A 25,981-nucleotide genomic window follows, 5' to 3' on the forward strand; every position below is an offset into this window, starting at 1 on the left:
TAATTCAGGTACAGTCAAGGTACATTCCCACACGGGGGAAAGGTAAAACAACCAAAGCCAGAGCGCTCTGGATGAAGGAAGATCGAGTAAGATGAAGCAGGAGAAAGGTGCATATGACCGATGTCAAGTTGACAACAGAAGTGATAATCAGATATTCTCTGACTATAGAAAGTTCAGAGGGGAAGTGAAAAAGGAAATCTGAGAGGCAAAGAGAGAGTATGAGAAGAGACTGGCAGCTAACATAAAAGGGAATGTAAAAGTCTTCTGTGGGCATGTAAATAGTAAAAAAAAAAAATACAGTAAGAGGAGGGGTTGGGGCCAATTAGGGATTTGCACATCGAGCCAGAGGGCATGGCTGAGGTACTTACCAAGATGCTGCCAAAGTTGTAGTGAAAGAGGAGGTAGTTGAGATACCGGAAGGGCTAAAAATTGATAGAATTATTAGGCCGGCTGTACTTAAAATTGATAATTCACCAGGATTGGATCGGATGCATCTGAGGATGCTGAGGAAAGTAAGGACGGAAATTGAGGAGGTACTGGCTATAATCTTCCAATCCTCTTCAGAAACAAGGGAGTGGTGCCAGAGGACTGGAGAATTGCAAATGTTATACCCTTGTTCAAAAAAAAAAGGGTGTAAGTATAGACTCAGCAACTGCAGGCCTGTCAGTTTAACTGTGGGGGTGAAAAAGCTTTGAGATGGTCTGGGACAAAATTAAGAGTCACCTGGGTAAATGTAGATTAATTAAGAAAAGTCCGAATGGATATGTTAAACGCAAGTTGTGCTTAACTTTATTTTAACTAACTTGATCTAAGTTTGTTGATGAGGATAATGTGGTTGATGTGGACTACCAAAAGGCAGATGATAAAGTGCCACGTAATGGGCTTGCCAGCAAAGTTGCAGCCCATGAAATGAAAAGCACAGTGGCAGTATGGATGCAAAGTTAGCTGAGTGACAGGAAAGTAGGGGGTGAACGGTTGTTTTTCAGACTGGAGAAAGGTATACAGTGAGGTTCCCTAGGGTTGGTATCAGGACCACTGCTTTTCTCTCTCTTTATAATGACCTAGACTCCAGTGTGCAGGATGCATACAATTTAAAAATTTGCAGATGACACAAAACTTGGAAGTATTGTGAACTGTGATCGTGATTGACTTCAAGAGGACATAGGCCGGTGGAATGGGTGGACACATGAAATTTAATGCCTAGAATTACAAAGTGATACATTTTGGTAGGAAGAACAAAGAGGCAATGTAAACTAAAGGATAATAATTCTAAAGGGGGAGACACCTGAGCATATATGCACTAATTGTTGAAGGTGCCAGGGCAGGTTGAGAAAGTGGTTAAAATGGCATACAGATTTTTGTATACAGATACAGGCTTTCTAAATAGAGGCATAGAGTGCAAGGAAGTTATGATCCTTTTTATAAAACACTGGTTTGACCTCAACTGGATTATTGTGTCCAATTCTGGACACCGCACTTTAGGAAGGCTTTAAAGAGGGTGCAGTAAAGGTTGAGAATAGTTCCAGGGATGAGGGGTTTGTCTAACAAGGACAGATTAGAGAAACTGGGGTTGTTCCCCTTGGTGAATGTTGACAGGAAATTTGATGAGAGGTGTGCTCAAAGTCATGGGTATATACAGCAGATAGAACCTGTTCCCATTGGCAGAGGGTTGAGAATCAGAGGACACAGATTTAAGGTAATCACATTGGCAAAAGAACCTTAAGCGGCATGAGGAAAAGCTTTTTCACGCAGTGAGTGGTTAGGATCTGGAACGCACTGCCTGAGTGTGGTGGAGGCAGGTTAATTCATGGCTTTCAGGAGAGTATTGGATGAGTACCTGAAGAGAGAATTTGCAGAGCTATAAGGAATGGGCAGGGGAGTGGGACTAGTTGAGTCGCTCTTGCAGAGAGCGCCAGCTGGACACGATAGGCCTCATGGCTGCCTTCTGTGCTGTAACCATTCTATAATTATGTAAAATCCACAGCCAGAATTTTACCTCCCCTGCCCCCCTCCCAAAGCGTGGGAAGGTGACTGGGAGTGGGGGGGGGAGGGGTGGGTGTGTGGTGGCGGCGTAAAATGGAGTGGAGGGGTCCTTACTGACCCGTTCCCGCCCCCACTTTATGCAGGGCGGCGCTGGGAAACATCCTGCCCGTCCCAGGCCAATCAATGGCCATTTAAGGGCCTCCACCTGCCGCCATGGGGATTTTTTTTACTGTTGGCTGGCAGGTAGGCGGCCCAGGCCTGAGAGAAGCTGCTGCCTGACAAAAGCAGGTGGCTCTCTGGCTCTGGGGGGAGGAGCCTCATGATCGAGCACTCTGCCCGACAGAGGGCTGCTCCCACTGCCCCAAATACCCCCAACACGCCTATCCCCGTGCTGCCGGCCCCCCCCCCAATTCCCCCATCGACCACCCTTGCCTCGCCAGGGCCCGACTGATTACCCCAGAGAGGCAACAAAAACTTACCTTGGTTCTGGACTCCCCGACGTCTTCGTCTTGAAGTTGGGCTGCAGTCCTAGCAGTGGCCACTGCTGCTGGGACTAAGAGCTGCTGGCCTTCTGATTGGCCAGCAGCTCAATTATGCGGGTCTTCCTGCCTCAAGTGGGTGGAAGTCCTGCTTCGGAACAATTAAAGGCTGGGGACTTGCATAATGCGGGTCGGATCCCCAGGCCAGGTGGAAGCGGGAACGCTACCGACTTTTCAGTTGGTGGATGGTTCCCATCCGCCAAGGGTAAAATCCCAGCCCATATTTGTAAATTAAGCTGTTACTTTGGTAATGCATTTAGATGGATCTGAAGAATGGTTAAATGCATTTATGACTTCAGAACAGTAGGAAATAACATATTGCATGAGTGTTAAAGTGCAAATACAACTAATACTGCTAAACATAATGAAGATCAAGAAGTTAAGTACCAAAAGAAAGTTTGAGTTTCATATTTGCTTTCTATATCATCCATGGTGCACTATAACACTAACATGATGTGAAGAAGGAATCTCTGCAGATCTCATGTTGGGAAGGACAATTTTTTTTTTTTAATACCATGAAAAATCTAACATTTGCCAGTGCTGTCTGTCCATTTGTTATTACTAGTTAATTCCAACCAAGAATCACTCATAACATAGTGAACCAGCAACATTATTATTCATGAATTTGCGACTGCTTCTATGTTTAAATTTTAAGGACATTATAGATACAAATTTCAGTTAGTGATTGTGGTTAATATGTTGAATAATCCTAACTCCTATCTCAGGCATCTGAGCTATGGTATACATCTCCAGATGAAATTGTTCAAAACATGCTAGTTAGTGGTTTGGAAGATTTAGTAGAAATACCTTCTGCATTTACTGCAACTTTCGTTCTTAATTTCAGGCTTCACTTGGGCAAACGTACAAATCTGGATACAAAAACCTTTGAATTTAAGATAGTCAGTAACCATGTAAGTAACAAAAGTTTGTGTCTCTGCCTCCATTTGAGAGTTAAATTTAAGGCTCCAGATATTCCCAACAAATTGGGTTGTCTTCTCAGCTTCTAAAGTTCAGTAGCTAATATAAAGATGTGAACTTGAGATTTTCTGGTGAAAAATGGCTTTGCTCACCTATGATTATTGTTAAGGCTTCATGAAATTAATGTGATCTTAATAGAACTCTGAGAAGGTAATTTTCAGCTAAAAATTAGTGTATATTTATATTTAAACAAGGAGCGTAATGGTTGTTTCATAGAATGGTCATGGTTCTCGAAGACTGGGTGAAAATAGATATTAAATTCAATGAGAATTTGTTCTATGAAAATTTGTAAAGAACAAAATGCAGTTGGGTTTGAATTTTTTGAATGTAGGTAAAGCTGTTGTATTTGCCTTGATGGATAATTAGCGAAAATGTTAACACAAAAATTTGGATTAAAAAAAAATTCCATTGAATTTACCAAATGGGAAGGTAGCTCAGCCATACAAATTAGGAAGATCCCAGGTCTGATCTCTGGTTTATATTGAATATGGAGAAAATTGACTAGAAGAAAAATAAGCTTTGATGTACTCTAGAGAATTTTTCCCTGTATAACAAATGCAAGTAAATTCTTTCTTTTAGATAAAATGTTTGAGCAATAGAGGGTGCAGAATAGATTTACCACAGTACCACCAGTGACCAAATACTAGTTATGAGCAACTTGGAAACACTAGTGCTATATTCACTCCAATGTGTTAAAGGGAGGATCTAATAGAAGTGCAGAAAATGGATTATTTTAATTGGTCTTCAATTGGTACCAAAGGGACTTCAATTTAGAATTGGTCCTGAAGGCATAAAGGGGAAGATGAGATTTTTTCATATGGGAATGTATTGCTGCAAGTGGCTATTGATGTCTAGTCGGTCATGGCATTTAAGAAGGAAACGCGCTAACACTTTTTGGGAAGGAATGGGGAAAGAACAGGGTTTAGAGTTGATAACTTGGATGTGAAGCTGGCTGTTGTGCAGGGATTTCTGATTCTTTGAGGTGGGGGGGGGTGATTGAAGAGGTGGTAGGGAGAGCCACTTCCTTTCCACACCTAAACACCATGCCCAGTATTACTCAGCATTCAGTTTTATGTTAATGTTATCTTATTGATATTCAGTAATTTGTAGTAATTCAGCAGAAATTCTGCATCTCCTGACCATCGCCACAATTATGCGGTTATTTGGCTATAGAGAGGATCACAAACTCCTGAGAGAGAAGCCTTCATGCTACATTCTGTATAGATGCATGTCAATGATGCTGTCCCTGTTGACAAGAATGGGATGTGGGATCAAGATGAATTCTGTATTAAGACTTAACTGATATTTTGTAAAGAAGTGTGTTGAATGCTATCCATGAAATTGGACCGACTACAAACAAGGAGGAGCACCTAATTCAGGCTAGGGTTTTTTGTGTCTGTCAAGCTTGATTTGAATAACTTTATCTCAACTGTTTTTAAAAATCAAATTTTGATTTGGCTGTAATTTTAAAAGTAGATGAACAAATGAAAAAATTGATTTTTCGACTTCATGCTTAGGTCAAAATATGTGAAGCTAGTCTGAGACTATACATGAAAGAAGAGCGATAATCTCTACATGGAGATGGTGTGTGGTCAGGATGTGGGGGTGGGTGTCTTGGATTTTGTTTTTTTTTTAGCACATAGACTGAAAGGGGGTAAAAGATAAACTTTAAAATAGGGAGAGGAACTTTTTTTTTGTACATTTGCTATAAATCACTTTTCCCATCTCCCTGCCACCTGTCCTTTGTTTCCAGACATCATCTGTTAAAAGTTCTTCAGGATTTGTGGAAGGTTCTACACGGCAGTCTGTGTTAAATGTAATTCTGAAGTCTGGTGAGAGAAGAGCTGTGACAGTGAAGTTTACACCAGTTCACAATAGAACTGTGATGTCCTTAATTATTATAAGGTGTGTTTCTATTGCAGTATTGACTTTTAATGCTTTGACTTTTGATGCTTCCTCCCTATGTCCCCAGATTTTCTAGCTTAATAAATTAGCGATGTATTCCAAAACCTTTTAACATTTTGTTTAAAAATCTACTTAAAATGTGTATTTGTAAATTGTTGCATTTAATCGATTTATAATTTGATCATGCTGATGTACTCTTCAAGGCTGTTAACTGTTGAATTGGGAACATTTAACTAATGAGGCTTATTTTATTTATTGAATTCAATCTGATAGTTTTACCAACTAATTCTTCACTCTGCAGAAACAATCTGACCGTAGTGGATGCAGTTGTGGTACAAGGGCAAGGAACAACAGAGAGCCTGAAGCTTGCAGGGAAGCATCCTGGTCCAGGAAGTTCTTTACGTTTCAAAATTAATGAAGCTTTGCTTAAAGACTGTTCAGACAGTAAGTAATTCAGCTTTAAAAAAAAAACTTTCATAGTGGTTATAGCTGATATATTTGTTATAGTGAAGGAATTGGAACAAAGTTAAAATGGGAACCTTCTAGTACTGTAAGAGATCTGATGAAACCAAGAGTTCAGTAAAACATGAAGAAATTACAGTTTTGATTGGTTCCAGTGTTCAGGGCTTCCCAAAGCACTGGGACCAATTAATTGCTTTTCGACTGTCGTAGCAGTTTGTAAGTAATCGTGATGGTCAATTTGCCCACCGGAAGGACCAACTGGCGAAATAAATGGCCAGTTTCAGTGGTGGTGCATGAGATGAATGCCGGTCAAGACAATAGGAGAACTTTCTGTTCTTGGGAGTTCCGCTGAACAGACAGACAAACCCAAGGTTTAATGTTTCACCAGAAAGATGGCACCTCCTAACCTTTGTTCTTATCCTTGTGATTCTGCTTGAATTCAATTGTAGTAAAAACAAACCTAATTTATTTTTAATTTGAAAAATACTGACAAATAAAGGATTTATTGCAAATGTGAGATTACTGAGTTTTAACAATAGGGCTGTAGATTATTTACCTCTGCTGTAAAATGTCACCAGTAGTCCAGCCATTTCAAATCGTTAAGGTCTGAATATGCACTTAAAAGAAATTTGTCACAATGGCATTGCAACATCGGATACATTGGCAATGTTCTGCGGGCTTACTGGGTAAATGCATTGTTCAGACTGGTAATATGCCACACAGACCAGGAAGGTTCTAGGCTCAATATTTGGCTTATGCTTAATTAGCAGGTTGCACTTGAAGGAGGAAATTAGCTCCAGGTCCTGATTCAAATTTAATGCTATAGGAAATGGTACCCGTGAGGCAAAGATTGGACCTGACACAAGGCCACCCACAGTTGTTTGCGACATTAACCACCTAGGCTCATATGAAGAGTGGTTGGATGAGGTACTGGATGGGTTTCTAGAACCCCATGGAATTGTAACCCAGAAAGAGTCACTGCTTTCAATACAGAATTGGAAAAATTGAAGGAAGTCTTGCATGTTTACATATTTCATTGAAAGTTTAACTTTTTTAAATTGCAGAGTTGAAAATGAAAGAGCCAAACTTCACATTGAAGAGAGTTTTTAAAGTAGAAAATACAGGACAACTTCCAGTTCTTGTCAAGTCTATGGAAATCAGTGGATACATCTGTGAAGGATATGGCTTCAAAGTTGTAAACTGTCAAGAGTTTGCACTAAAACCAAATGCCTCTAAAGACATTATTATATTGTGAGTCCTTTAGCTTCTCTGTTTTGGCTTACTTTGGATATTTTAAAGGGCTGTTGCATACTTGGCAATGCCTACGCTGCCATTAATTTGGAAATGTGGCTTTTCAAAAGTAGCTCACTGTCCCAGTGCTGCTTTCATTATTGGATTTTAAGTAAGATCTTAATGTTGCCTGCTTACAACACAGTTTTCACACAGACTGTGGCAACCCAGGAATAAACTTCCCAGTGTTATTACCAACAGCCGTTTATTTTTTTTTAAAGAAATGGATTGTAACCAGGGCAATCAAAATTGTGCTTGCTTCATCCAATTTCAGCTTAAACAATTGATTGGCTCTAAATCTGTAAACTTCCTGGCATCTACTTTTAACCACCCAATGTCATTCTAGTATTATATGGGTTAAAGTGTAGCTTGGTCTGCAGTACTATAAGATACATTTGCAATGCTTTTGCCTTTTAATGCTTTTAATCTGTTGGTTTTATGATCATGATCCATTTATGTGGGACCTGGCATTCTTCTTTTCAGGTTTACACCAGATTTCACTGCCTCCAGAGTCATCCGTGAACTAAAACTTATCACAGCAGGAGGCTCCCAATTTGTGTTTGTATTAAATGCATCACTTCCTTATCATATGTTGGCAACATGTGCAGAGGCCCTGCCTAGACCCAACTGGGAGCTGGGACTGTATGTGATCATCTCAGGAATCATGAGGTATCTATTATACACTTTGCACCATTTCAAAACCTACCATTGAATATATTCTTATACATGTGCCTTGATTTTTTTAAAAAAAGTAAACCAATTTTGTACGCCAACTGTTCAACATTGATGCCCTCACCATGTTTCATTCTGCGAACAAAGCTAATGAGGAATCTACATCTGTAGAATTGATTTGCTCAATAGCGTGCACACTCTTTATCCACAGGGACACACCCCACTTTCCTAAGGACAAAGAACTTGGGCACAATTGGCAGAGTGAAGGCTTTACCCTTGCACATAGTTGGCATTCCACAGCCAAATGATGCAGTTCAGAGCACTGGTAAGCTCTCTGCTGCTTACCTAGCAAAGACCATCATTTAGGGCAACTGCTTGCAGGACTATTTGGAGTCAAGTGTGAAGTATGCCACCTTCAAGTGATCTTACCACATTCTGGTTCCATTAGTAACCCAGACCAGCTGGTCAGTTATCAATGCTCTGAAGCACTGCCTGGTTTGTGTATCAAATTACAGATTCTAGCAAAGTTAGTTTGGAATTCCTTCGTCTGGTTTGTCATCTTGAAGGCACCATGATTCCAAATAGACCCTGTTTGCTTGCTCCCCCAATAGGTGGCTTATTCACTAGTTGGTTGATGGATAATAGCAAGCATGGTTTTGAGCCCTCAAATGTAATAGCTGGTAAAAGTTCTTTGAGCAGCACAGACAACCCTCCGTTGCTCAGGTAGTGTCTGAAAGTAAGAAAAAGATCATCCAAAACATCTGCTAAATAGCATATCTTCTGCCACGTAGGAGCTACCCTAATAATAAGTACATTTGAAGGGTGTACTTGTGCTGAAACCTCTCCCCTTTTTGGTTTCCTTACCTGCTAAGGGTAAAGTATTGAAATGAATAGTTTGTATTATATATCTTTTATTTGGTTTGTAATTATTCTTTTCCAGTGTTTTGTTCCTTTTGGTGATTGGAACAGCTTATTTAGAAGCTCAAGGAATATGGGAGCCCTTCAAAAGGCGTCTGTCTTTAGAGGGGTCCAATCCTCCCTTCGACATGGGAAGGACATTCGATCTCAGGAGAATAGTTGGTATTTCATCAGATGGAAAGTAAGTATAATCATGATTGAGATGTGATTTTCATTGGATTTGTAGGAATATATTGCTTGCATTGATCTGATTGCAGCTTGTTAATTCTGACATACTTTTCCCCATATATTTTACTTAATTTTTATTTACAAACAGGTTGGCTCCTGTGAGATTGTTCTGAGTGGAGGATATGCTATTAACAGTAGGAGTGTTCTGCCTTGCAGCGCATGTTATCATGGTCATTGATTTACAGTGACCAATTCAAATAATCTGTCAAATCTGCAATGTCTAATGAGGAAAGTGTCATAATATATTTCCATTCATGGCATACATGTTAAAATGTTGCCAAAGTCGTCTTGCTGGAATTTTTAGACTCATTCATCCTACAAGAGTCAGTGTATCCTAGAATGTAGCAACATAAGAATTGCTAGATGAGAAAAACACCAAGGTTCGTCTACCATCTTGGGAGTCACATGATAGTGATAATGAAATAATTGATCATGGCAATCAATCTCTCAATTAGTCTACAACAGACCCAGATGAGTTGGGAATACCCTGTGACGGAAAGCTTTGGGATCTGTAGGTGCAAATTTGCTTGTTCCTCCCAAGCATGCTGAGCCTTAACATCTGTCATGTCTGAGATCGCTCCTATATTGTATCCCAACGTATAATCTGAAATAAGTATCTAATTTGCATTTGAAATAATCGATACTATCTGCTTCCACTATCTCCCTCAAGCCTATTGCATAGATTTACTGCTCACTCACTGGAATAGCATGTACACTGATTAGTTTTCAATTTTCTTTATTCGATTATGAGGATGTAGACTTCACTGGCCAGGCCAGCATTTATTGCCCATCCCTAATTGCCCATGAGAAGGTGGTGGTGAGATGCCTTCTTGAACTGCTGCAGCCCTTGTGGGGTTGGTGTACCCACAGTGCTATTAGGAAGGGAGTTCCAGAATTTTGACCCAGTGACAGTGAAGGAATGGTGATATAGTTCCAAGTCAGGATGGTACGTGACTTGGAGGGGAACTTGCAGGTGGTGGTGTTCCCATGCATCTCCTGCCCTTGTCCTTCGAGTTGGTAGAGGACATGGGTTTGGAAGGTGCTATCGAAGGTGCGTTGCTGCAGTGCATCTTGTAGATGGTACACACTGCCACTGTGTGTCTATGGTGGAGGGAGTGAATGTTTGTGGATGGGGTGCCAATCAAGCAGGCTGCTTTGTCCTGGATGGTATAGTGTTTCTTGAGTGTTGTTGGAGCTGCACCCATTCAGGCAAGTGGAGTGCCTTGTAGATGGTGGACAGGCTTTGGGGAGTCAGGAGGTGAGTTATTCAATGCAGGATTCCTAGCCTCTGACCTGCTCTTGTAGCCATGATATTTATATGGCCACTCCAGTTCAGTTTCTGGTCAATGGTAACCCCCAGGATGATAGTGGGGGATTCAGCAATCATAATGCCATTGAAAGTCAAGGGGAGATGGTTAGATTCTCTCTCGTTGATGGTCATTGCCTGGCAGTTCTATAGTACGAATGTTGCTTGCCACTTATCAGCCCAAGCCTGGTTGTCGTCAATTGCTACATTTCTACACTGATTGCTTCAGTATCTGAGGAGTCGCGAATGGTGCTGAAAATTGTGCAATCATCAGTGAACATCCCCACTTCTGACCTTTATGATTGAAGGATTGAGGAAGCAACTGAAGATGGTTGGGCCTAGGACACTACCCTGAAGAACTCTTGCAGTGATTCCCTGGGACTGAGATGATTAACCTCCAACAACCACAGCCATCTTCCTTTGTGCTAGGTACGACTCCAGCCAGTGGAGAGCTTTTCCCCTGATTCTCATTGTCTCTGTTTTTGCTAGGGCTCCTTGATGTCCTACTCAGTCAACTACTGCCTTGATGTCAAGGGCAGTCACTCTCAACTCATCTCTGGAGTTCAGCTTTTTTGTCAGTGTTTGAACCAAAACTGTAATGAGGTCAGGAGCTGAGTGGTCCTGATGGAACCCAAACTGAGCATCACTGAGCAGATTATTGCTAAGCATGTGCTGCTTGATGGCACTGTTGATGACACCTTCCATCACTTTACTGGTTGAGAGTAGACTGATGGGGCGGTAATTGGCCGGGTTGGACTTGTCCTACTTTTTGTGAACAGGACATACCTGGGCAATTTTCCATATTGCCGGGTAGATGCCAGTGTTGTAGCTGTACTGGAACAGCTTGGCTAGGAGCGTGGCAAGTTCTGGATCAGAGGGCTTTAGTACTATTGCCCAAATATTGTCAGGGCCTGTATCCTTTGCAGTATCCAGTCCCTTCTGTCATTTCTTGATATCGCGCAGAGTGAATCGCATTGGCTGAAGACTGGCAACTGTGATTTAACTCCTTTCAAACGTAGGCTCTGCCCTCTGGTTTTAAATTTTGCAAGATCTCTTAATTAAATGAAGTCATTTAATTGAGAGATCTTGGAAAAATTAGGAATCGTGAGCAAAACTCAAATTTCTAGATGTTATATGAACTCCCACATTTTAATTCTGGGCTTCATCACTTCAGATGTATCTTTTTTTTTTACACTGGCTCTGATACTTGACTTTTTTTTTCCGATTTAAGAAAGTGGCAATGTGTGCTTAGTGTCAATGCATTTCAAATAGACATTGATTTTGTCACCTTACTTTAACTTCACCATACAAGAAACAATTGTTTGCTAGCAATTTAGAAAAAAAAATACTGTAACATTTCTTTTGTGGGTCCTTTTTTGAGACGGCCGATGTTTGCCTGGTTGGTCTGTTGATGTACATTGACAGATCACATGATGTGGTTCTAAGGGTCAAGATGATTCCAGGTTTATCCTCTGTCTGAATTAGGCAATATAGCTTGGGGTGTCAGTCATGTGCTACAGTAGTCTTGCCGTCTCTGAGCAAGGAAGGGTAAATATTGGCTCTGCTGCTGTTACTTAAACATAGAAAATAGGAGCAGGAGTAGGCCATTTGGCCCTTCGAGCCTGCTCTGCCATTCGTTATGATCATGGCTGATCATCCAATTCGTTAACCTGTTCCCGCTTTCACCCCATATCCTTTGATCCCTTTCGACCCAAGAGCTATATCTAACTCCTTTTTGGAAACATACAATGTTTTGGCCTCGACTGCTTTCTGTGGTTGCGAATTCCACAGGCTCACCACTCTCTGGGTGAAGAAATTTCTCATCTCAGTCCTGAAAGGTTTATCCCATATCCTTAGCCTATTGCTTTCTGGTAATTTTGGCTGGAAAGTGTGCACTTGTGGGCTTTGAGCACTGTCTCTACTACAGCAAGCTATGCTATCCTACCCCTTTCCTCTGACATTTACCAGTGCAGACGGTCTAGGCTAACATCATGTGAATAAAAAACACTTTCAAACATGGAATTTAGAAGAGTAAGAGGCAACTTGATTGAAACATATAAGATCCTGAGGGGTCTTGACAGGGTGAATGTGGAAAGAATGTTTCCCCTTGAGAGAATCTAGAACTGGGGGTCACTGTCTTTTTAAAAAAAAAAAAATTAAGAGGTTGTTCATTTAAGACAGATGAGAATTTTTCTCGAGGGTTGAGTCTTTTGGAATTCTCCTCAAAAGGCGGTGGAAGTGGAGTTTTTGAATATTTTTAAGGCAGAGGTAGATAGATTCTTGATAAGCAAGGGGGTGGAAGGTTGTCGGGGGTAGGTGGAAAGGTTGAGTAATCAGTTCAGCCAGAACTTATTGAATGGCGGAGCAGGCTTGATGGGCTGAGTGGCCTACTCCTGCTAATTCGTATGTTTGTATAATTGCTTTTCAGTGCAGCAATAAAATACTATGAGTAATTCCTATCTGCTCAAATATAGATTTTAGATAAGTAAATCAATCTACAATTATGTAAGTTCTCATGCATATTAAATTTTGTTTCTCTTCAGTTTAAATGCACTTGGATCAGATTCAAATCACAATTCTTCAAGAGGAGTATTTGGAGGAGGTGGTTCTTCAAGATCCAGTGTAGCCTACCACAAGCAGTTCTCTGCTGCATCACAGTTGCACAGTAACAGAAACTCTTTAGACTTTGATAGTCCAAAACTGAAAAACAATTTAGCAAATAACACAAATAGCACTGGTAGAACATGTACCCCAACAGTGTCCATTACATCTGCTACAAAAGCAAATGCCATTGCCACTGAAGCAAGTCCACCCCAGAGCCAGACAAGCAGGCGATCGAAGACATCCAGACAGTTTCATCAAACATACCAGCAACAGACACAAATACAACAGGATCTACAGTCATTACCACAATTACCAGCAGTGCCTCAGCAACAGGAGCTGCATAATGAGAACACTGTGTCACATATGTCACCACCTGTTACTTCATGTACAGACAATGCAAATACAAGGCACAGCTCAGAGGACTCTGATATCACCAGCCTTGGAGATACAGTGGACAGAGAATGTGAACTACCTGAATCCCCATCACCAGATGTCTTCACAGAACAGCCTCCATCTCCTGCATCAAAAATTAAAGGTAATACAACATTTTGTCTGTGGACAACAACTTGCATTTATATATTGCCGTAAACATTTAACAAGAAGTCTTGAGGCACTTCACAAAAGCATAAATATTGGTTTTGAGCCAAAGAAGGATCTCCTGGGATGAGAGGGCTGTCCTATGTAGAATAGATTTGGCCTATATTCTCTGGCATTTAGGAGAATGAGAGGTGATCTCATGATTAGGGCTCATGGTCTCAGGATAAGGGGTCAGCCATTTAGGACCAACATGAGAAATTCCTTCACTTGGAAGGTTGAGACTCTTTGGAATTCTTTACCACAGAGTGCTGTGGATTAGTATATTCAAGACTCAGATGGATAGATTTTTGGGTATTACAGGAATTGGCTATGAAGGTAGGCCAGGAAAGAGGAATTGAGGTAGAAGTTCAGCCATGATCTTATTGAATGGTGGAGCAGGCTTGAGGGGCCATATGGCCTACTGCTCCCATTTCTTAGGTTATGGTTTGATCAAAGGTGCGGGTTTTAAAGGAGGAGAGGGAGCTGAAAGGCGCTGTGTTCTAGGAAAGGAATTTTTGTGTGGCCTAGACAGATGAAGGCATGACTGCTAATATTGGGGGTGGGGCCAGAATTGCACAAAAAAAACATGTCTGAGGAATGGAAAATTTGGGGGGTGCTGATGGAGGGGTTGGAGGCAATTACAGCAATGGGGAGGGCGAAGCCATGACAGAATTTAAACACCAAGATGAGAATTTTAAGTTTGAGGCATTGGGGGATCAGGCATAAATGTAGGTCAGCGAGGATAAGAGCAGTGGGTGAGTGGAACTCAGTGTGGCATAGAATACTAGCACAAGAGTTTGGGATAAAGTGAAGGATAAGCGGCTGACCAGGAGAACGTTTGTCATTTTCAGATTGACTATTCAATGGCATGGTTGAGGATTTCAGTAAAAGATGAGTCGAAGCAGGGACAGTTGGGAGAGAAGGTAGAGATGAAAATATTTGGTATGTAATGGACAGGATATGTGGTCAGAAACTCAGCTCTTGGTCGTATAGCGCATTGAAGTTAATAGCTGGTTTAGTCTGATACTGTGACTGGAGATTGGCATGGAATTAATGACAGGATATGGAACTGTTGAAAGGATGGAAGACAATGGGTCGGGTTTTATTGCGGTGGGGTGGGGGGGAGAGAACCTGCCTCGGCCCTCCTTTGGACCCCCATTTCAATTTAATGGTGTTTAGCACATTAATTGCCTGCCATCAGAGTTGCTGGGAGTGCTACTGGAGGCTTGCATAGCTAAGGTGTCAGAAACCCCAGGACTCGGGTCGTGGGGGGCCACTCAGGCAGGCCCCGGTGAGACTTGGGGAGAGGGGTATTATGGGATGGGGGGGGGGGGGGGGGGGAGGGATGCCCCCAAAGGAGGGACAGCCCATTGACCCTGCTAGGAAGCCGCTAGGTCTCACCTGATGTCTCCACGCAGTGGCAGGCCCCTCATTCTTCAACAAAATTGGAGTGGAGGTGGTTGGCCACTTGAGAGCTTTAATTGGCCTGGAGCGGAAAGGTTTTCCCGGACAAAATGGCAGGACAATGTCGAGCAGGCCGCTGCTTGTCATTTTGTTTGCCCACTCACGCCTCCGTTCCCATCTCCAAAGACAGGATAAAATTCTACCCTATGGCTTTGGCCTTACCTATATCTAAATTTATCTGGAGGAAATTGGGGCTCATTCTAGACAATGTTGCACAAGCAGACTGAGCATATGGGTCCAAGCAGGAGCTGGAGAGCCGGAGCTGGGTATACTTGGTATACATGTGGAAGCTGATCCCATGTTGACAGTCGATGTAGACAAAGGGCAGCATGTAGACGAGGAATAGGAAGGGACAAGGATAGATCCTCTGGAGACTGCAAAGGTAACACTGCAGGGGCAGGAAGAGAAGTGATTGCTGGAGATGCTCTTGCTATAAACCAGATAAGTGAGAATGAAACAAAGCAACAATCCCACTGAGCTGCTCAACAAAGGAGAAGCTTTGGAGGAGGGTGGTGTGGTTGACTGTGTCGTAGGCTGCACATAAGTCAAGAATGACCACTGTCTCACCGAGAATTCTGTTTGTGACTTTGGTTCAGGCTAATTCTGTGCAGGGGTGGAAACATGATTTGAGAAATACAAATTGAGAGCTGCAGTAAAGATGGACACAAATTTGGGAGGTGACAACACATTCAAGGGTTTGGAGAGGAAAGGGAGATTGGAGATGGTGAGCTAGTTTGCAAGGACAAAAAGTTGAGTTTTTGAAGAGGGGGGCGGTGGCAATTTTGTAACGTGGGGGTGAGGGGCAATACCTGAGGAACGTAAACTCTTACAGTATCCGTTAGCATGAAGATCAGCATGATAAGTTGGGTTGTTAGTAGCTTAGTGGTAATGGGATCAAAGGAGCAGAAAGCAGATATGGACAAGGTGTTGGGGAAGAGAACAATAGAAGGTGTTGACTAGATGGCATCAATCTTAATGAAGTCCAAGATCTTCACTAGAAGGTTAGAGTAAAGGAACTGAGGAGAGGTGTTTAAGGAACTGTTTGGCAGTGAAGAGAAGAAAGCAGGAATTATCTCGGCTCTCCAAGATGCTCCAGAGTAGTGGGTGGTTTCGGTAGAGAAGTGAGGCCCATGAGCACTTGATGTGATCCAGCAGACCTAGTAATGAGTGGTGAAATTAGTATTGCACCAGATACACTCAGGTCTGTACCATTTGGACTTGACTAAGCAAAAGGGGGGGGCACAAGAAATAGGAGCAGGAGCAGACCATATGGCTCATCGAGCCTATTCCACCATTCAATACAATCATGACTGAACTTGGGCTTCAACTCCCCTTTCCTGCCTGCTCGTCATAACCCTTGATTCCCTGAAAGACCAAATATCTCTCTATCCCAGCCTTAAATGTATTCAATGATGGAGCGCCCACAAGCCTGTGGGGTAGAGAATTCCAAAGATTCGCAACCCTCTGAGTGAAGAAATTTCTCCTCCATCTCAGTCCTAAATGATCAGCCCTTATCCTGACTGTGCCCCCGTGTTTTAGATTCCTTGACCAGCAGAAACAATCTATATCTACCCTATCCAGCCCCTTCAGAATCTTGTATGTTTCAATGGGATCACCTCTGATTCTTAACTCCAGTGAGTTTAGGCCCAATTTACTCAACCTCTCATCATAGGACAACCCTTTCATCCCAGGGACCAATTTAGTGAACCTTCACTGTACTGCCTCCAATGCATGTACATTCTTTAATGTGGAGACCAAAACTACACGTGGTACTCCAGATGCGGTCTCACTAAAATCCTGTACAATTGTAGCAAGACGACTTTATTCCTGTACTCTAAACCCCTTGCAATAAAGGCCAACATGCCATTTGCCTTCCTAATTGCTTGCTGCACCTGCATGCTAACTTTGTGTTCCTTGTACAAGTACACCCAAGTCTCGTTGAACATCAACACTTGCCAGTTTCACACCTTTTTAAAAAAAAATTTGCTTTTCTATTCTGACCAAAGTGAAGGACTTCACACTTCCTTACATTTATACTCCATCTGTCATCTTGTTGCCCATTCACTTAACCTGTCTATATTTCTTTGCAGCTTCGGTGTCCACCCCACAGCTTACCTTTCCACCTACCTTTGTGTCATCAGCAAACTTAAATGAACAGACAGAGTAATCTATCTTAAGTCATTAATATGGATTGTAAATAGCTGAGGCCCCAGCACTGATCCTTGCAGCACTCCGCTATTCACTGTGTGCCAACTTGAAAATGCCCTATTTATGCCCACTCTTAGCTTCCTGTCTGTTAACCAATCCTCTATCCATGCTAATATATTACCCCCAACTCCATGAACCCTTATCTTGCCTATTGATGCTTTGTGTGGCACCTTATCGAATACCTTTTGAAAATCCAGGTATATTAGATCCACTGGTTCCCCTTTATCTACCCTACTAGTTACATCCTCAAAAAAAGCTTAAGTTTGTCAAACAGGATTTTCCTTTCATAAAAGGCTGCGTTTGCTGATAACACAACTAGCTGGTATGAGGTTCAGGCAGCTGCCAGTATTAAAGATGGCACTGTTCAATTGATCAGAAAAACAACTTCAACCTAAAAATCCCCTCAAAGGTTGCCATTGCTGCCTCCATCCCACCCCACCAGTCCCCTGTTCCCTCCTGTGCATGCGCCAGTTATATAGTACCTAGTCATAATTTACCTAATGTGAATTACTTTAGGAGTGGTGACTGTCATTTCATAAGCAAATATGGCAGCACACAATGGACATGTTTTAGTTGATACTCGGAGTATGTTGTGCTGTTTAAAGTCCCAACAGAAGTACAGCACCTCTGATAAATCTGCACGCCCTCCATAATTCAGTGAAGTTTCCAGGTAATCCTGCTCTCCGGCCTCTCGCTCCCTGCATTCCCCCCCCCCCCACCACCATCCTTCCAGACACTAGCTGCGGGCTGCGCCGCTTCCCTCCTCTCGGCCACTCACTCCTACATCGCCCCTCGTGACCCGCCTGGCTTCTGCGGGCGGTGCGTTGAAGAACAATCGAATGTAGGAGCTAGTGGCCGAGAGCTAGCGTCTGGAGGGATTGGGGGGGGGGGGAGCGATGGCGGGAGGAAGAGCAGGGGCGAGCGGCCGGAGAGCAGGGACCAAGTGGCCTGGAGTGAATGACTGGGGATAAGAGCATTTTCCTGTGCGAGCACCAGTTAATCCTGGCAAGACATAAGCTGCGCATGCACAGCATCTGATTGCAGGAGACCGTTTGCGCATGTGCGCAGCTTTGAGCGCTCTGACATCAGCAGGCTACTGCGTTGTCGGGTCACTTTGTTAATAAAACCATGTTGACTTGTTCTAATCACACTCTGCTTTTCAAAGTGTATTGCTTAGACTTCCTTAATAGATTCCAGCATTTTCTCAATGTTAGGCTAACTGGTCTGAAGTTCCCTGTTTTCTCCCTCCTTTTCTTAAAAAGTGGTGCAACATTTGCCAACTTCCAATCTGCTGGAACCATTCTGAAATTGAAGGAATTTTGGAAAGTCATAGCTAACACATCTACTATCCCTGCATCTATCTTTTAGAACCCTAGGGTGTAGGCATCCAGGTCTCAGGGATTTCAGATTTTACTCCCTTAAGTTCCTCCAGTACTTTATCCCTGCTGATCTTAATTTCCTCCTTTTTAGCCTCTAGGTTTCTGTTTATTTCTGGTATGAAACTTGTCTTCCACTGTGAAGTGCCTCTGCCATTTCCTCAATCCCCATGATTTCTCCTGTCTCTGCATCTAAGGGACTAACGTTTACTTTAGCTACTCTCTCTTCCTTATTATGTACTTATCAAAGCTGTTTTTATATGACTGGCTAGTTTACTCATTCTGTTTTTTTTTCTTATCAACTTTTTGGTGGCCCTTTGGTTTCTAAAACACTCCCAATCCTCCGGCTTGTTACTCTCTTACAACAATGTAAGCCTCCTTTGATCTAATACTATGCTTAACCTCCTGAGTGAGCCACTGATGGGCCTTTCTTGGAGTTTTTTTCCCCCAAAGGAATGTATTTTTGTTGAACATTTTGAATTGTTTCTTTTAAGGTTTCCCACTGTTCATTTACTGCCATACCTTTTCATCTATTTACCTACGTAGTTGGCTTTAAGTTTAAGATTCTTGTTTGTGATTGGAATATGTCACATTCAAACTTAACATGGAATTCAATGGTATTATGATCATTATTTCTCAGTGAATCTTTTACAATGGCATTACTAATTAACCCTGCATCATTGCACAATCCTAGATCTTAGCTTTATCCCTAGTTGATTCCGCAACATATTTCTCCAAGAAACTGTCCTGAAAACCTTCAACAAACTCATCTTCTAGACCACTCTTGCCAATTTCATTGTCTCCGTCTATATGAAAATTAAATTCCCCCACAGCTATTTCATTTCCTTTGTTATAAGCCACAATAATTTCTTTAATGCTCTGTCCAGTGGTATAACTACTCTTAGGGGACCTATAAACTACTCCCACCAGTGTTTTCTGATTCATGCTATTCCGAATTTCCACCCATACTGATTCTACTTCATGATCTTCTGAGGCCAGATCCTTTCTCACTAATGTCCTTATGTCATCCTTTACTATCAGGGCTATCCCTCCTCCTTTGCCATTCTATCTGTCTTTCCAAAATATTGTGTACCCTGGAATATTTATTTCCCAACCTTGATCACCACGTATCCATGTCTCTGTAATGGTGATTAGATCTAAGTCATTTACTTCTATTTGTGCCACTAGTTCATCAGTCTTGTTGCAGATGCTTCATGCATTCAGATACAAAACCTTTTTAATTTCATTTTTTACTTCTGTTCCCTGCAATGACCTTATTTGGCGATGTAAACTTTTGCTAAACACGCTGTCCCTTCCTGTCTCATTCTGTTTGTCTTTACCCTCAACGCTTTACTGTTCAGATGCGTTGACCTTTCTCTTCAGATTTCTAAATCTCCCTTCACCCAAATTCTTCCTCCCCTCCCTGTTAGTTCGCAACTTCTCGCCTTGTCTGCTGGCACGCTCTTAAGTTTGTGCGCTGTGTCCCTTCCCCTTCCTGCCACACTCTGATTATCATTACCCTTATTGCTATCTTGCTCTTGCCTTCTCCTCTCTTTTTAAATTATCACATCTTCCCACATTTCATCCCTTGCCACCCCCCAAATCTATTTAGCTTAAAACCCTCTCTACTGTCCTAGTTATATGAAATAAACAAGATTGGAGTGTTTGGTTGGGCTGAGGGCATATGGAGTGGTTGAGCAAATTGGCCTCTGCAGAGGTATTGCAGGAAATGATAGGTCAAAGGCTCAGCAATTTGGAGCTCGCAAGTGCTGTTGTAAATGACTTGAGACTTTTTTTTGCTAGGGACAGATGTAGAAGGAAGGGGGTTGTGGGATGTCCAACACAAGTAAGTGATTGTAAAGTGACCTTGTAAATCAGATTGTAGAAATAGGGAGACCACATTAGATGGCAAGTTCGAGGATTGGCAATGAGAGAGAGTTTTATAAAGAGGGCAGTGAATTCAGAACAGAGGGCCTAGGGAAACCAGATGGAAATTAAAATGGCCAATGATGAGTCCTCAGATTCAGGTTGGGATTTGAATTTGAGTTTTTGCTTCTTCAAAAAAGTACAGTAGAAGTTAGAGGCCTGCTACCCAACCCGAACCAGACGACATGTTGGGTTCGGGTCGGGTTGGGCCCATCTCCCAGAGCCAGCTTTCGGGCTCGGGTCGGGTCAGGCCGGGGACACACGGTAAGTGCTCTGCTGGTAAGTATTAAAAAAATAAAAAAAACTTACCCGAGCTGGGAGTCCGGAACGAAACCGAGTCTGTGCAGTGAGCGTGTGATGTCACTATGATGTCATCGCGCATGCGCTGCAGCTTCTTGCAGGTTTGATGTCAGAAAGGTAAGTAAAGGGATGATCGGGCTCGGGGCAAAATCGGAGGGATTCTGGCCTGCTGTGGTTTGGTCGGGGTTGGGTTCTTTTTCCCGACCTAAAGCAGGCCTCGAGTAGAAGTGAGGTAGTTGCATGAGAAACATGCCTTCCTTGTATCTGAAAGCCAATTGTAACCTAAAAATAGGAATTTAAAGCATCATAAGTTTATATATCTTCCTAATATGCAACTGGTGTTCACTACAAAATGTAGCATGTTATAAATGAGCACAATCATAATAGTGATTGGTATTGTGCTCAACCACTCTGCAAATTATAGTTTTAAGAGAAACTTTCCTGATGTCTGCCAAAAAAGCAATTTTTAATTTTATATGGTGAACTCATAAACCCTAAAATTGCCTTGCAGGAATTAAATTTTTTTGGTCCTTTTCCAGAATAAGTAGACTAAAAATATTAGGAATGTGGAAATGGTAGATGTGTTAAAATTAATACTTCAGAACAGTCAAATTTGGCTTGGAAATGTAACCATGTTAGCTGACTTTGTTATTGGCATCCCCTTCAAAATTGTCGTCATTATCCTGCTCTTCAAAGAGCTTCCCTTTACTCATCTGTCCTATCAAAACTAAATTTCCTCACTAAGATCCTGAAATATTTTATCACCATCCAGCTCCATGCCCATCACTCCCAGTCTGGTTTATGTCCTGCTCATGGTACGGAGACAAATACACGAACACTGCCATCTTTTTGTAACTGCAACTGTGTTGCATTTTCTGTCATTATCGTCATCCTTGAGCTGTTCCTGGGGTTTGACAAAACTGATCTCTTCATCCTCCTCACACACTTTCATTACACTGTCCTCATTCGCTTCCTCTTCTACACATTCTAACACAGCCAGCACATAGCATGTTTTGGATTCTCCTGCTCCTGCCTGCATGGTCACTTGGGATGTGCGTTGCACTCCATCCTTGGCTGCCTTCTCCTTATCTACATACGGATACCATCTGTAGGCATGTGGCCAACATCCATATTCTTGAAGATACAATTCAGCTCTAGATTTCCACCACCAATGTTATGCCATCAAACAGATATCAAACTGCAACTTCGTGGTTTACTAAAGAAGTTGAAGCGCTTGTCAAGAGGAAGAAGAAGGCTTATGTTAGGATGAGACGTGAAGGCTCAGTTAGGGCGCTTGAGAGTTACAAACTAGCCAGGAAGGATCTAAAGGGAGAGCTAAGAAGAGCAAGGAGAGGACACGAGAAGTCATTGGCGGATAGGATCAGGGAAAACCCGAAGGCTTTCTATAGGTATATCAGGAATAAAAGAATGACTAGAGATAGATTAGGGCCAATCAAGGATAGTAGTGGGAAGTTGTGTGTGGAACCAGAGGAGGTAGGGGATGTGGAACCAGAGGAGGTAGGGGAAGTGTTAAATGAATATTTTGCGTCAGTATTTACAGTAGAGAAAGAAAATGTTGTCGAGGAGAATACTGAGATTCAGGCTACTAGGCTAGATGGGATTGAGGTTCACAAGGAGGAGGTGTTAGCAATTTTGGAAAGTGTGAAAATAGATAAGTCCCCTGGGCCAGATGGGATTTATCCTAGGATTCTCTGGGAAGCTAGGGAGGAGATTGCAGAGCCTTTGTCCTTTATCTTTATGTTGTCATTGTCGACAGGAATAGTGCCGGAAGACTGGAGGATAGCAAATGTTGTCCCCTTGTTCAAGAAGGGGAGTAGAGACAGCCCTGGTAATTATAGACCTGTGAGCCTTACTTTGGTTATGGGTAAAATGTTGGAAAAGGTTATAAGAGACAGGATTTATAATCATCTTGAAAAGAATAAGTTCATTAGCGATAGTCAGCACGGTTTTGTGAAGGGTAGGTCGTGCCTCACAAACCTTATTGAGTTTTTCGAGAAGGTGACCAAACAGGTGGATGAGGGTAAAGCCGTGGATGTGGTGTATATGGATTTCAGTAAGGCGTTTGATAAGGTTCCCCATGGTAGGCTATTGCAGAAAATACGGAAGTATGGGGTTGAAGGTGATTTAGAGCTTTGGATCAGAAATTGGCTAGCTGAAAGAAGACAGAGGGTGGTGGTTGATGGCAAATGTTCATCCTGGAGTTTAGTTACTAGTGGTGTACCGCAAGGATCTGTTTTGGGGCCACTGCTGTTTGTCATTTTTATAAATGACCTGGAAGAGGGTGTAGAAGGGTGGGTTAGTAAATTTGCGGATGACACTAAGGTTGGTGGAGTTGTGGATAGTGCCGAAGGATGTTGTAGGTTACAGAGGGACATAGATAGGCTGCAGAGCTGGGCTGAGAGATGGCAAATGGAGTTTAATGCGGAAAAGTGCGAGGTGATTCACTTTGGAAGGAGTAACAGGAATGCAGAGTACTGGGCGAATGGGATGATTCTTGGTTGTGTAGATGAACAGAGAGATCTTGGTGTCCAGGTACATAAATCCCTGAAGGTTGCTACCCAGGTTAAAAGGGCTGTTAAGGCATATGGTGGGTTAGCTTTTATTAGTAGGGGGATCGAGTTTCGGAGCCACGAGGTCATGCTGCAGCTGTACAAAACTCTGGTGAGACCGCACCTGGAGTATTGCGTGCAGTTCTGGTCACCGCATTATAGGAAGGATGTGGAAGCTTTGGAAAGGGTGCAGAGGAGATTTACTAGGATGTTGCCTGGTATGGAGGGAAGGTCTTACGGGGAAAGGCTGAGGGACTTGAGGTTGTTTTCGTTGGAGAGAAGGAGGAGGAGAGGTGACTTAATAGAGACATATAAAATAATCAGAGGGTTAGATAGGGTGGATAGTGAGAGTCTTTTTCCTAGGATGTTGATGGCAAACACGAGGGGACATAGCTTTAAGTTGAGGGGTGATAGATATAGGACAGATGTTAGAGGTAGTTTCTTTACTTAGAGTAGTAGGGGCGTGGAACGCCCTGCCTGCAACAGTAGTAGACTTGCCAACTTTAAGGGCATTTAAGTGGTCATTGGATGGACATATGGATGAAAATGGAATAGTGTAGGTCAGATGGTTTCACAGGTCGGCGCAACATCGAGGGCCGAAGGGCCTGTACTGCGCTGTAATGGTCTAATTCTAATTCTAAAATGAAACAAGATATTACTCCAATTTAGCATTAGCAAGATTGATGCTAGTTTTCTTAGATTTTGCAAACACCCTGCTCTTAGCCCTGACTTCATCCAACTCCCCAACTGTTCACTTGGGTTGTACCTGATGGTCTGCACCAACACTACCTGACAAATGTACATACGGACATATGAATTAGGAGCAGGAGTAGGCCACTTTATGCCTCCTAGCCTGCTCTGCCATTCAATAAGATCATGGCTGATCTGATTGTAAGCTCACACCACATTCCTGCCTACCCCCAATAACTTTTCAACCTTGCTCATCAAGAATCTATTTACCTCTGCCTTAAAAATATTCAAAGACTCTGCCTCCGCTGCCTTTTGCGGAAGAGTGTTCCAAAGGCACTCAACCCTCAGAAAAAAATGCTCCTCGTCTGTCTTAAATGGGCGACCCCTTATTTTTAAACAGTGACCCCTAGTTCTAGAATCTCCCACAAGGGGAAACATTCTTTCCACATCCAGCCTGTCAAGACCCCTCAGAATCTTATGTTTCAATCAAATCACCTCTTACTCTTGTAAATTCCAGCAGATACAAGCCTAGTCTGCCCATCTGCCCAACCTTCTCATAAGACAACCCACCCATTCCAGGTATTAGTCTAGTAAACCTCCTCTGAACTGCTTCCGAAGCATTTACATCTTTTCTTAAATAAGGAGACCAATACTGTACACAGTACTCCAGATGTGGTCTCACCAATGCCCTGTATAGCTGAAGCATAATCTCCCTACTTTTGTAATAAAAACAAAGTGCTGGAAATACTCAGCAGGTCTGGCAGCATCTGTGGAGAGAAAAGCAGTGTTAACATTTCAGGCCAGTGACCGTTCATCAGAACTACTACTTTTGTCTTCAATTCCCCGTGCAATAAAAGTTCTATTAGCTTTCCTAATTATTTGCTGTACCTGCATACTAACCTTTTGCGATTCATGCACTAGGACACGCAGATGCCTCTGCATCTCTGAGCTCAGCAATCTCTCACCATTTAGATTATATGCTTTTTTATTCTTCCTAGCAAAATGGTAATTTCACATTTTCCCACACTTTTCACTCACTTTCTATAGGACCAATGCTCACTCACACTTTTCAAATATCTATAGAAACTTTTACTATCTGTTGTTTTGCCACCAGCTTTCTCTCGTACTCTAATTTTTCCCTCCTTTTAGTTGCTCTTTTCTTTTTATATTGTGTCTAATCTTCTGACCTGCCACCCATCTTTGCACAATTATATGCTTTTTCTTTAATACTATGTTGATTGAGACTTGCTGTGACAGAAGGTATTTTAGCTTTTGTCACTTGTAAACAGCTATTACAAGAGTTCTCGAGCAGTGCTTGGGGTGGGTGGGGGGGAAGGTGGGTGACTGAAAGGGATTGATAAGATAATTGCACTTTAACAAGGTGTGAATAGTTGATTGAACTGCCCAAAATAGTTGGTGTGCTTACTCTAGTTTTGCAGGCACTACAGTAATTAACACCTACAGTAATGGCAAATAGTGCTATTTGCCTGATATCGGCAGCTTTCCAGGAAAAGTGGGGACTGCACTTCCTATAGGAGTGTGAAGTTATCCAGTAGATTCTCGGGTTAATTAAAGGTTAATTGCTCTACGTTTGCCAGCTATCGGATTCTAGTTAACTTGAAAACTAGGTTGTCTCGAAGTCATGAAAATAGCAGGGAATGATCAGGCTTTCTCAAGGATTGTTTGGTTGTGATTTCTTGGTGTGAACTGATATATAGAGCATGGTGCTATAAATGCAGGAGTTTTATCTTGTATACAATAGCCACTCCAGGCGCTGCTTCACAAACCACTGACCACCTCCAGGCGCGTATCCATTGTCTCTCGAGATAAGGAGGCCCAAAGAAGAACAATAGTGTATTTTACACTAACACATCTTCTTGGAAAATGGAAAACCATGTTTTATTTTTCCAGTTTAAAAAAAATCCTGGTCTGGTATCTGCATCTTTTAAACCCAGTTTTTCCTTACTGACGACCCCCACCACCCCC

The 25,981-nt window shown here is 42.3% G+C and overlaps 1 protein-coding gene across 4 annotated transcripts in view; it reads left to right on the plus strand.

Annotated features, from left to right (window-relative positions):
* tmem131 (transmembrane protein 131) overlaps positions 1-25,981 on the plus strand; it is a 217,679-nt gene that overhangs the window by 166,479 nt on the left and 25,219 nt on the right. For all 4 annotated transcript variants that reach the window (XM_068033293.1, XM_068033291.1, XM_068033292.1 and 1 more), the window contains 7 exons: positions 3,367-3,433; positions 5,254-5,405; positions 5,707-5,849; positions 6,932-7,118; positions 7,641-7,826; positions 8,770-8,928; positions 12,825-13,420. In XM_068033293.1, the coding sequence (XP_067889394.1) occupies positions 3,367-3,433; positions 5,254-5,405; positions 5,707-5,849; positions 6,932-7,118; positions 7,641-7,826; positions 8,770-8,928; positions 12,825-13,420 (1,490 nt within the window). The remainder of the gene's footprint in view (positions 1-3,366; positions 3,434-5,253; positions 5,406-5,706; positions 5,850-6,931; positions 7,119-7,640; positions 7,827-8,769; positions 8,929-12,824; positions 13,421-25,981) is intronic.

This window comes from Heterodontus francisci, chromosome 6 (assembly GCF_036365525.1).
Source record: "Heterodontus francisci isolate sHetFra1 chromosome 6, sHetFra1.hap1, whole genome shotgun sequence".
NCBI classification, from domain to species: Eukaryota; Metazoa; Chordata; class Chondrichthyes; order Heterodontiformes; family Heterodontidae; genus Heterodontus; species Heterodontus francisci.